The sequence below is a fragment of the Anser anser genome (assembly GCF_964211835.1).
Source record: "Anser anser genome assembly, chromosome: 5".
NCBI lineage: Eukaryota > Metazoa > Chordata > Aves > Anseriformes > Anatidae > Anser > Anser anser.
The window spans coordinates 33,059,458-33,071,988 of record NC_139725.1 but is presented as its reverse complement, the minus strand read 5'-3'; the positions used below and the strand labels follow the sequence as shown (position 1 = coordinate 33,071,988).

Below are 12,531 nucleotides of genomic sequence, written 5' to 3'. Positions count from 1 at the left end.
TGCTTATGCTGCTGCTCTGCCAGCAAGGATGGCTTTTTTTTTTTCTTTATACAAATACTTATGTTGTTCTTCTGTTTCCTCCATCTAGGTGTGTTGTTGTGCTGTTCAACCCCAGAAAAAATAAGCAACACCATATTCTGAACAGTTCCAGGTGAGTGAAGTTTCAAGCTGGCTTGCTTTCTGTGGGAGATGAATTTCAAGGTTTTTATGGCTTGAACAAAGTGGGAGTTGTTGCTCCGGCTAAATCCCCTTTCAGTGAGGGTTGCCTTGGGGAGAGGCTGCCTGCTGGCTCGACTCTAGCTCCTTCTAATGTGGGGTGCTGTTATTGATGAGGCAACAGCTCAGAAATGTTGTGGCCTCATGAGGAACTTTTGCAGGCATGACATGGAGGGAGTCTTGCAAGAACTCCATGGTATCTGTATGATTTTTTTTTTTTACCTGAAACTATTTCCTCATTATTGGAGCCAGGACTGGGACATGGTCCTGCGTCTGGAATAAAGGCATAAATATGAAGATAAACCTTGACTTCTGGAGTTTTTCCAATGCTGTAGGCATGCTGCTACAGACTTGAGCACCAGGGAATCACCAGGGCAAGTGTTAAGACGTCTGGTAAAAGAAAACTATTATGTCAGGCTATTACATGTGATTTGAGCCTCTTTCCAGTTTGTCCCAGCCTACTCCCCAGTCATGGTGTATTGAAATGAAATCACATGTTGGAAATGTTTCTCAGTGTCATTTTCTCTGTTTTAGGAAAACAATTACAGCACTTGCTTTCTCTCCAGATGGAAAATATTTGGTTACAGGAGAGGTAAGTGTGAGAGGAGACACACCTTGTCCAGCACATTTTGAAGCATGGTAGAGTGTTAGAAAAATCAAGCCAGTGAGTTACCTTTACACAGAAATCTCTTTTAATGTTGTATCTTTGGGTGGACCAGCTGGATTATGGGTGGCTCTGGACTCCTGCTTGCAGTTTTTTAGTGTGCTTTCTTTCATCGGTTTGTGGGACAGATCTTCTGGGGTGGCTTCTGTGGCCTGAAGATAGCGTGAAAATAAGCGAAAGGGAACACAGCATGGCTCTACTCTAGCCTAGTGAAGAGTACTTGGATGGTCCTTAATCTTGGACAGAGTTTATCATTGTTCCTTCAGGACTTCAGGAAGTAGCTGAAGCTGAACAGTGTTGTGGAAAAAGTGAAAAGTGCATGTGGATTGAAGCTTTAGGAATAGTGACAAAAGATGCTGGTGCCTGTGGTTTGGCATTGTATGTTTGGCTGGGGGCGACAATTACTTCTTTTCAAACATGCCTAAGGGGGAGAATAAGGATGACTCCACCGCATCTCTATTGTGCATGAGAAGTTCAGAACATGGACTGTATGTCATGAGTTTGGAATTGCTGGATGTTAGAAATCCACAGAAATGTTGCCTGTCCCCCTTATGGTTGGGCTCAGTTTGCTCTTGTGTGTGATTAATAATAATTTATCATTAGTTTCTGTGCCTCTGTAAGACATGGGGAGTGAGCATGTGTGAAACACGTCCCCTCCTGAGCCTCAGCCACAGAGAAGTATATCACAGCCCTGTCAAGGAGGCTGTTCACTCCAGAGGTCCCTGGAGCAGTCACTGTGATGGCAGCTGTCATGCCACTGGGAAGCTCCCTAGCCTGAATCCTGCATGGATTAGGCCAACAGTAGAAACAGTAGTGTTTTGAGATGGAGGCTACCTTGGCACACACAAAAGACACAAACATGGATATTCCATCAGAGCATCAGAGATTTTGTTGTTGTTAACTTTTTAGTGAAAGCACAAGATTTTATACTGTAATTTGTTTTTAATTGCTCCTTATCCTCTAGAAGTTGTAAGGTATATAAAAAAAGGCCTTATAATTTTATATGTAATTTTCTTTTATGTGTATATAAGTAAATAAATTAAAAAAAAACAAACTTTTTTGTACCTCTCTGCTGCTCTATTCTTTTCATGTGAGGTAAAAAAAGACGTGAAAAATGAAGTGGATATTTTTCTTACTGACAACCCAAGCTTTCCAGTTTGACACTTCACTGGGGCAAAGGGCAAGTTTTGATTTAAAAAAAAAAAAAAAAAGCTTTTCCAGTTATACTTGAAAGTTGATGTGTTGTTTTTTTTTTTTGCCTTGTTGCAAAACATGTCTCCTCTTGCCCTGTTGTAAGGCCATTTCTCTTTTTGTATCCTCCCACATGCCTGACATTTGAGTTCGAACTTGGTGGAGTGGTGTCCCCTGCCGGTGTCAGCAGTCTCTTCTTGCTTGGTCCTGTGGGTGGTCCCCCAGGGAAATGCTTACTGAGTTCACTTTGTCAAACTCGCTTTTAGCAGCCTCATGCTAATTCTGCCTCTTAGCAACTTAGCTTCCTGCACGACTGGCTTTTCAGGAAGGAGAGCACAGAGATTTGTCCTTGGCATACCATGCACATCAAATGTCTTTTGAATATTTCAATACAAAGGAAAATTAATTTTTTTTCTCCCTATGGAGGCATAAATTGCTCGTGCATGGGGATGACGCAGAGCTTGCTTTTGGTGAACATTTATTATATGATTGAATATGAATTCAACTTCTTAAGGTCCGCAGGTTTATGCTAAGATGTTAGGAAATATATATATGTATATACACGCATATGCATTTGTTTAAGTACAGTAATTGCTTGAAAGAGCAGCTGATTTAGCTCACTGTAGCATCTTGACAGCCAGCTTCAGACCTGAGCTCTGCTGTGCAGGAGAACTGCACTAACTGCAGCAAAATCTGACCATAGCACTTTTCTGGGCTACAAGCAAAAGCTTTTGGACAAGACAATTAAACATTCACAGTTCTGAGTTGCTAAAGATTTGATTTCTCCTTCTTGTGTTCGGAGTTGCCTCTCCCACACAGTCAAACGACTTAACCCTGATCAGAAAAGGTACTGTTTTGCCATGTTGCCATGGAAATGTTATCGGGCAAGCTACCGTTTTGACAGATTACAACGTTACAACGTGAAATCGTGATAGACTCTTGAGTAGGATTTGCTCATCAGGCACATTCTTGGCCAACATTTCAGCTCATCTTCTGCTTCGTTTTATTTTGCTTGAATAACAAATAACTAAAGAAAAAAATGAATTGTCTGGCAAAAGGTGCTGACTTAGCATTTCTGAAGTCTATGAGCTTCTCTTTCTTTTGACAACAAACATAAAGACAAAGGACATCTATTCTCTCAATGCCTTTCTCTGGTACTACCTTGCCCATATTCTTTCAGGCAGCATGCATTCATGTGTTACCTTTGTGACAGAAATGGTGCTGTTAGTCTCCCAGATGCCTCTCTGAAATGGTGCGTGATAATTAACTTGAACAGTCACATCATGACCTGGTTTGGGATCTCTGATGTCCATGTTGTGTCCAATGCCTTTCATTGCACTGAGTCCAGAGATGCAATGTCACGTAATCTTTTTCAGAAACTGGCCATGAATTCCCTTTGCAAAGATCAGGGATGTACATGAAAGGTAGTGTTATAGTCTTTGGGTGTTTTGTGAGGAGGGTAAGAAAAGGATTAAAGCAAGGGAGGTAGTCTTAGCGCCTTCAGACACCTGTTGAAATGCATATGCTCATTAGGTTGGCAGCCTCAACTTGGGCTTTAAAGATTTGAAAGAACTTGAGTCTAACCTCACCCTGCTGTGATTCCAGCAACTAGACATCTTTTTCCAAGCCCCCCCACTTATGTATGCTTGAATCTGTCAGAACTGCCCTCAAGAGTTACGTTTCCTGTTCCGTGTGTGTTCTTCTCCCCTCCAGAGCGGACACATGCCGGCTGTTCGGGTGTGGGATGTCGCTGAGAGAACCCAGGTGGCCGAGCTCCAAGAGCACAAGTATGGGGTGGCCTGTGTGGCATTCTCGCCCAGCTCCAAGTACATTGTGTCAGTGGGGTACCAGCATGACATGATTGTCAACGTGTGGTCGTGGAAGGTAAGCTCTTCAGGAGGTTGGGTGGACTACAGAGTTGTTAAATTAAAAAGAGTGGGCAGTCTGTCATTAAGCTATTTCAGTTCTGTCTTGCTTTCTGCCCTTTTTTGTGTTTGTTTTTTTGACACTCATAGATGCAGACAAGCTTGGACATGAGAGAAAGCTATGGTCCCTTAGGGATGGTCTAAATCACTTCAGTGCGGGGATATTCTCCAGACTTGGAGACACTTGACATCTTGCTGTCCTGTCAGAAAAGTCTGGGCTCTGAAACCTTGTCAAAGCCATGTGCTTTTTTAGAGGTTTGTTAGAAAGCTAATTTACGAGGTTGAGGAAGGAAACTCTCATCAACCAGGGATTCTTTGTTGGTGTAGTGGATGCCCTTGGCTCATTTTGCCTTTGTTGTGTCAGCATCTGTAATGCTTCAATTCCATCCTTGATGATTTGGAATGGGAATTTAAAGAAAGATGATGGAGGCCATGCTGTCTGCCATTGGGTTGAGGCAACATTGTGTGGAAATAATGCCTTTGTCTTATCCATTAAAAAACATTAAAGTGTGTGTTTTTTGTATTGAAAACAAAACAAAAAACCACACACACATTTGTAGGCAGGCTTACGCTACGTAGGCTTGGAGCCTTCTGCATTAGTAAAAGCTAAGCATTTATGTGTTGGGTCAGCTCCTGCAACCTCTTCAGGTGCAGTAACCCTCTCTAAAAGATGTGTTTTAAAAACCACACTTCAGTGCATCTGTTAAATCTCATGTGATGTAGCTTATGAGTCTGCTTATTTAGTTTGTTACCCTCTTCATCACATTTCCTGTGCTTTAATTTAGTTCTCCCACATGAGCTGAAGTTTGGCCTTTCTATTATTTTGTATAGCTGACCTGCGTGGTGATGCTTTAAGCATGTGTGTCAGGGTTGGAAATTGAGTGCTCAGTCTTTTGGTTCTTTCAAGTTACGCGAATGAAAGTAGAAACTCGAAGATTAACATAATGCACAGCACGTGTGGGACTGCATACAGGTGGCTTTGTAAAAAAATATATTTTTTAAACTCAAACTTCTACCACTCCTCCCTGGGGAAAGATGGGGAGGAGTAAAACTGAGAACTGGTCTTGGGGACAAGGAGCTCCTGTCATCTGCCTGTTCTGCTTGGACAATGTCCATTCCCTTTTTATGTCCCTATCATTGCCACAGTCCATTTTCTTCTCCTTTTCCTAAACTTTTGACCTTTTGAAGTGCACAGAGAGGTGCAGCAAATTTTGCTTTGTATCTTCTAGTACAGGCATGGGCTTTTAGTGTTCTGGGTCTTTCTATAAAGCTTTCTGCCTTTAAATAGAAGGGAGAATTTATGGAGGAACCAGTACTGTTTTCCTTATGGAAAATATCTGTTCCCTATCTTGAGTGCCTTTTACCTACACTGCTGCCTGGAGGCTGGGAGAGCTCCTCCTTGTGCTCGCCTACAGTGTGCCTTTCTGTTTAGAAAGGGAAATGGGTTTGCTTTGAGTTCCCTGTGATTGGGCAACCAGCGAGTGGAGGCTCAGACGCCAGTTCCTGCAGTCACTAGTGACTGCTGACTTGTTCTCAGTCCCAGTTGATGTGGATGTGTAATTGAATGTAAATGTGCTATCTGCCAAATCAGTGCTCCCAGCTTCTGCTGGGGAGGTTGTATTTGGGGTGAACAGGTAATAGTTTGGGTCTCATCTTTTCCCTGCTGCAGCTCTTGTAATGAGTATATGCCTGTAATTGAAATGAGTTTCCTTTTCTTCTGAGCAAAGAAATTAAGCTATCTAAATGATTATGTTTCCAGAAAAACATTGTTGTGGCAGCCAACAAAGTCTCGAGTAAAGTGACAGCTGTGTCATTCTCAGAGGACTGCAGTTACTTTGTCACTGCTGGAAATCGGCACATCAAGTTCTGGTACCTGGATGATAGCAAAACCTCCAAGGTGAGAAAAAGCTTATTGAGGTCAAGCTGTGAACAAGCACTTTTGTCTTATGGCAGGGTGGATTTTGCCCTGGTAAGCTGTGGGAGCTGGGAATTCTTTGATTTTGCTGGGGTTCAGGAGCAGCCGTCCACACCTGGCTCTCAGGTTTTAATCTCCCTGTAGGATGGTAGCAAATGCATGCTGCTGCAGAGGCACCATAAGCTTGTTTTATCCTGTGCTGAAGAAGAGGCATGGCTGCTGGGGCTGCATAGAATCATGCTTGTTCTTTAGTAGTCACATATTCCAAAGGAGAAAAAATAGAAAAGAGCTGCAGTTATTGAGCTCCTTGCAGCACAGAAGTAGGGAGAGCTGTTTGATGTTGGTATGAGCATCTCAAGAGGTTGTGAATGTTATTTCTGAAGTTTCAAGTAAAGTGTTTAACCTTTTATCTGTCCTCTTCTTCTCTGGGGGACAGAATCCATGTCTGCTCGTTTTTTGAGTGCTTATGAACAGATGGTCCTACTTCATGCATGGAGCACCTGTTGGCATTTGGTATAAATCACAGATTGGCCATGAAAAAAGGTGGTTCTTTGGGGGGGGGGGGTTGCTGTCTCTGAGTTGTATGTTTTTTATGCTGAGTTTTGGTGGCACTAGTCGTATTCTGTTCCACTGATGGTCCCAGTACACTGTGCAACCAGTGGGTCTGCAGCAAGTAAAACGTGTCACTACATTTCCTTGTAAGCTGTTTGCAGTTCCCTTTCTTTGAGGCTCTTCAGCACTTAAGGCTTGTTGTTCTTAAAAATAAAGTAAGTCTGTCTGCCTGGAGTGCCTTGCTGTGTTTCTAACAAACTGTTTTTTTTATTGGTAGGTCAATGCTACAGTGCCCTTGCTAGGTCGCTCAGGATTGCTTGGAGAGCTAAGGAACAACTTCTTTGCAGACGTGGCATGTGGAAGGGGCAAAAAAGCTGACAGCACCTTCTGTATCACATCCTCAGGCCTGCTGTGTGAATTCAATGAAAAGAGACTGTTAGACAAATGGGTGGAGCTGAGGGTGAGTTTTGTTCTGTCTGTCCTGTAATATTCATGCCTGCCGAAGCAGAGCAGGAACAACAAATAATAAAGGGCACTCAGCACAAGCTGGCCACCAGAAGTAAGAGTCATTGGGCCTCTGCCACTTTGTGACTTACTCTGGTTGGAAAGCCGGACAAAATGGCATTGCTTCTTGGCAGAGGGATTTTATTAATCATTGAGACTTTTTCATTCTCAAGTCTCAGTGTTACAGTAACTGCCCTTCCGGAAAAGCAATGTCCTGAAGTAGCTTTGGCAACTCTTGTGTTGTCCTTCCTTAGTTGGCCCATGTAAGTAGGAGTATTTGAAGGATTCTGATTTCTACTCTCTCTGCAGTGTCTAACCTGGCTCGTGTGTCTCAAATACAGGTTCCCTAGGTAGGAGGTAGTGGGTTTGGCTATTCTAAAATAGCAGGTCGGCCTACAGTTAAGAATTTTATAGGGCTTATTTTCATTTCAATTGAATGTAAGATGCTCACCTGAAAGAATCCAGTGCATTAAAACCAAGGCAAAAATCTTTCCATGCTTTCTCTCAAGTGAAATACCTCTTCTTTTCTTTCCTCTCTTCTCTAAACTCTGCCTTTCACTCTCGTTCAGAATACAGACAGCTTCACAGTAAGTTGGAAAACAGTTTTGCATTGAACTCATCCCTGTTTCGTCACAGTCCATTTTTACCATTTTCTGCCATTTGTAGAGATCCCATTGGAAGGGGGGAGAACATTTTTTTTTCTTTTTTTTTTCTTGTCCCCTTGGACAGGTAATGTATTGGTGCAATATTACAGGGAGAGGTGCTGCTTGCCTGACGGTGATACTGAATGTAACAAAGGAACAAAAAACAATGTTCAGAATACGGCTCAGGTGGAAGCTCCTCAGGAAAGTAATCTGGATTTTTAGCCTTTTTCTTAGTCCCAGAGGGCTCGAGTTCACTTCACTTCTCTGACCATGATTCCTTTGTCTGTCAATTTGCTATTCTCTCTGTTGTGTGTTTGGTGACCTTTGCAGTGAAAGTGCGTTGCTCACAAGCCTTGTACTATGTCCTCTTCAGACCACTGTGGCAAACTGCATCTCCGTGAATCATGATTACATCTTCTGTGGCTGCGCTGATGGCACTGTGCGGATTTTTAACCCTCTGAACCTTCACTTTGTCACCACGCTGCCGAAGCCGCATTTCTTGGGAACAGACATCGCAAGTGTGACTGAGGCCAGGTACTGTGGAGAGGATTGAAGGGGGCAGGGGAGGCTTGTGTGGGTTAAAACTGTTCCCCAGGCTTTTGCCATCTGGATTGTGCTCTTTTTATGGACTAAAATTGGCAGTGTGTGGCAGATCTCCCTGAGTTCTAACAGCGTTGCCCGGCATGGCTGTGCTAAAGCCCAAAGCTGGTTGCTAGATTACACAGCACGTCTTCTTCCTCATCTCCCTGGAATTGCTCAGGTCTGGTGGACTTTTGATTTTAGTTTGCTCTGAGCAAACAGGCAGAGAGGGTACAGGATGCTGCGGCACACTTCATTTGCTTCTGTACCATGGCACATCTTTTGCTTATTGCTGGTGTAAGGGCTGAAGACTCTCTGTAGCAACTTCCTTACGTTGTTAACAGATGCCCAGGCTTTCGTGTGGTATTTTTTCAAAGGCTCTGTTGCAATCTTTTATCAACCCAAACCTCCTACTGTTTCCCTCAGGATTTCTCCTCCCTCAATCATGTACTTTTTTGTCTTGTTTTCCTCCATTGCCCCAGTATCTTCTGCCTTGGCTCTCGATTTCTCACCTTCTGAGATGGGTAATTTCCCAGTCGTCTTCTGTTGCCTCTTTTCCACTGCTCTTCCTAGTGGGAAAAGGAATCCAAAGGTGTATGAATCCACCAGCCATCATTCTAGTGGATATCTGGAGTTCCAACATCTACAGAGATATACTATTTTTTTTCTTGAGTGTCTCAGCATGTTTTCTCTAAACTTCTATTGGGAACTTGAGGTAAAAAGTTCAAACAGTACATTACATAGCCCTCCTCCAGAGGATCAGTGGAACGATAATCCAGTAATGAAGCTGGAAAAGGAACTATCTCAGTTTAAAGTTTTACCAGTTTCTGGTGGTGCTAAGCCAAGCAATTGCATACACAGACCCTTTAAAAGTACTGTCTGCTGCTCTCATCCATCAGTCAAGTAGAAACATTCATATGATTCTTAAGCATGCATTTTTAAGGTTGATTACAATCTTAACATTTTTTTTTATTACTTCCAAAAAGCTTGAAAACACAGGACTCTTTATATTCCCTCAAATGCCAGAGCCTTTCTGTGGGATGCTGGTTGTCCACAACTGCCCACAACTGTATTCATGACTTGATTTTTTGATAGGGTCTGGGCTGCACTCTTAGCCCTCAAAGTTTTTTGCTTGGAGAAGCAGGGCTCCAATTGCCTGGTGTACTTGGATTCATTTTGGCCCTCAACCCTGCATCTCCATCAGTCCTTTTAAATTGCCTGATCTCAACACCCTAACACTCTGGCTATAATTACGTTACTCAATACCATTAGCAGTGCTGTGAGATGGGTGAGTTCACCTCAGATCAAGAGAATAGCTCCTTCTCTATGTGCATGGCAGCAGCACTTAACAGAAGACCCCTGTTGAGGAAATACAGGGTTCACATTGGCACAATCGTGTTATAACCTGGGAAAGGGAGTGTTTCCTTCTTCTACAGAATCCCTCTGTATTTAAGTTTGCTTCAGAGAACCTGCCTGCCTAGAAAGGACTGTGCCCATCTGCAGTTGCCCATCTCACGAGTGCTCCAAGCAGCCCCAAGCTGGCCTTTGTGCTGGGCAGGGGGGGAAGGGAAGTATGTCAGACAAGTGGCAGCTGAAATGAATTATTCCTTTGTTCACTGTGCTGATGTGCTCCTATATTTTAAGTAGCAGCACTCTTCCCCTTGGTGCTGCACAAGAGCAGTTCCTGCAATCAGTAAACAGAAGGTAGCACACATCAAAAGTCATTCCTCCATCTTCCCCTTTCTTTTGAGATTGCTTGACTTGGATTTTACCACTTTGTTATGCAGTGGTAAATGATGATGACCTCAAGTGATGATCAAGTGTCCTCTTTGGTGGTCATTCAGGGAGAGCAAAATGCCTGCCTGTGGTGGGACTCTGGTTTGGATGGTAAGGAGAATGACTTTTGCTATGGGACTTTCTAGTTTCCCTTGGGACTTTTCTTGTTCAACTGACAGGCCTTCCCAACCAGCTATTCTCTCCACCTTTATACGCTGCAGTATGTTGTTGATCAAGCCAGATCCGCGCAGTGAATTTGAACTCCCATACTTGACCTCCTTGCTCAGACCCCAGGAGAGCACAAGTTAACCAGGCTGTTGTTCTCTCTTTGCACAGTCGTCTTTTCTCTGGTATGGCTGATGCGAAGTATCCGGACACAATTGCTTTGACGTTTGACCCCACCAACCAGTGGCTCTCCTGTGTGTACAATGACCACAGCCTGTATGTGTGGGATGTCAAAGACCCGAAGAAAGTGGGCAAGGTGTACTCTGCATTGTACCACTCTTCCTGCGTGTGGAACGTTGAGGTAAAGATAGACGGGGAACATCGTCTGCAGGTGCAAGTCTTGGTTTTCGAGTCGTGCTCGGGGAAGTCATCTGAAGAGCTGCCAAATTTGAATACAAATACTTAAAGCGGAGAGAAAGAGTTGACTCAGTTTTCTTTCTGTGGTTACTGTGGTTGTTATGGGGCTTGGGTTGGAGCTGGAGGCAGTTCTTTGGCTGCACTGCAAGTGCTGACCAAATGTTTTAATTGCAGTGTGTTACTGGGAAAAAAATATATCTCACCACTAAAAGGTGGGAGGTGACAGAAGGGACAGAAAAGGATAAAGCTGGATGGAAGAGCTTCTTTCACCAATATGCGTGTTTACTGCTGACCTCAAAAATAGGTGTTTGAGGTCTGTGGTGAGGAAGTGCTCCAAAGGCAAAGGAATGAAACAAGTGATAAGATCTCAGCTCAGGATTTGTTAACCTATTTACCAGTACATCCTGCATTAGATTCACAAATGGTTATTGTCTTCCAGTCTGTCTAGTTGACTTTTCCTCAGAGGGATGGATACGGAGATACAGGAAACAATGCAATTGATAATACGTTGATGTATATCCTAACAGTTATAAGGAAGAGGAAAAGTGGAAAGAACATGTGAAGAGGTTGAGGACTTATTGAGGATTTATTAATCACTTACCTCCCTTTCCTTGTGGTTTATAAATCCACAGTAGTACTTGAAATTATCAGACAACAGTACAGTGTTGTTGCATGGTCTTTGAACCATTAGGAGCAAAGAATGCTGGCTTATTGCAGGCTTCTTAAAGGGATATTCAGGGAAGCTCATTCAGCATTTGTTTGAAGTGAATATGAAGCTGTGGTTTAGAAACAGGTTTTCCTTAGGAGAACTCCTGTCTGGCTCTCACCTTTACAAAGCAGAGAGGACAGCTCTTTCATTTACTCTGTTTTGAAACTTGCTCCTGGTAGGATGCCAATGCAGGACACTCTCATTCAGAGGCTGCTTTTACCTGCCCTTAGATGTATCCAGAGGTGAAGGACAACAATCAGTCATGCCTCCCCCCTGGTTCTTTCATCACCTGCTCCTCTGACAACACCATTCGCCTGTGGAACACTGAGAGCTCCAACATTCATGGCACAGCACTGCACCGCAACATCCTCAGCAATGTAAGATCCCAGGGTTTGGTCACCGCCTTGCTCTTGGGGTTGCTCTTTTTTTATGCATAAGTATTCCCAAGTTAAGGCCCAGACTTCTCTGGACCTTTAACTCAACACAGGCTTCTCTGGAAGTAGAGCACAAGTCTAGTAAAATCTGTGGACCTGAAGAAACATAACAGGAATAACAGATGTAAAGACAGCTTGTCTGAAATGGCCCTGGGTACTATTGTTTTTTCCATAAATCACCCAAGGATTCACCAAGCTTAGTCTTTTCCAAAACAGTTCATGCCATATGCTTCAGGAGGGCTGCTTTTCTTTTTCCCAATCTCTGTATTGTGTAACCACTTGGAGATTCATTTGGAAATTTCTATTAAATGAGGCAGAGACTCAAGAGAATTGAATGAGGAACATTTTACCCTCACTTCATCTATACTAAGGGTGAGGATACTCACACAGTACAGTGATTGCTTATGGACATTTGCTTCTGCTGCCAGTTGTATTGGAAGATCTTTGGGCACAGCAGCCCTAACCTGCCTGTTTTCAGCAACGTGCTCATGGTGGAAAAAGCTCCTTCTTTTGAACTCCTCTCAAAAGGCATGGGCTGACTTGGATGATGCTCAGAAGTCTTTCAGGTTCCTGCTCTGTCCTCTACTACATTGTAATCACTAATCCCAGAGCTTTTTTTGTTGTGCAGGAGATGCTAATAGTTTCCAGCCAAAGGGTAATCTTTTGCAAATGGTGGTTGTGAAACACAGCTGTGAAACTTTTATGCTGCAATATGAAGGGACCAAATGTTTGCTCCTAGCTAAAAGTTACCACCAACTACAGAATTACTGCCAGTGAAATTTATATGTGGGCCAGGAGCCATGTTTCTAACTTCACTTTAATATTTTGTGTCTAGTTAAT

The 12,531-nt window shown here is 43.2% G+C and overlaps 1 protein-coding gene across 5 annotated transcripts in view; it reads left to right on the top strand.

Moving 5' to 3' along the window:
• Positions 1-12,531, top strand: part of MAPKBP1 (mitogen-activated protein kinase binding protein 1) — a 96,804-nt gene that overhangs the window by 48,919 nt on the left and 35,354 nt on the right. For all 5 annotated transcript variants that reach the window (XM_083837260.1, XM_083837261.1, XM_083837258.1 and 2 more), the window contains exons 4-11: positions 89-151; positions 751-808; positions 3,785-3,955; positions 5,756-5,893; positions 6,741-6,923; positions 7,985-8,145; positions 10,303-10,492; positions 11,488-11,634. In XM_083837260.1, the coding sequence (XP_083693386.1) occupies positions 89-151; positions 751-808; positions 3,785-3,955; positions 5,756-5,893; positions 6,741-6,923; positions 7,985-8,145; positions 10,303-10,492; positions 11,488-11,634 (1,111 nt within the window). The remainder of the gene's footprint in view (positions 1-88; positions 152-750; positions 809-3,784; positions 3,956-5,755; positions 5,894-6,740; positions 6,924-7,984; positions 8,146-10,302; positions 10,493-11,487; positions 11,635-12,531) is intronic.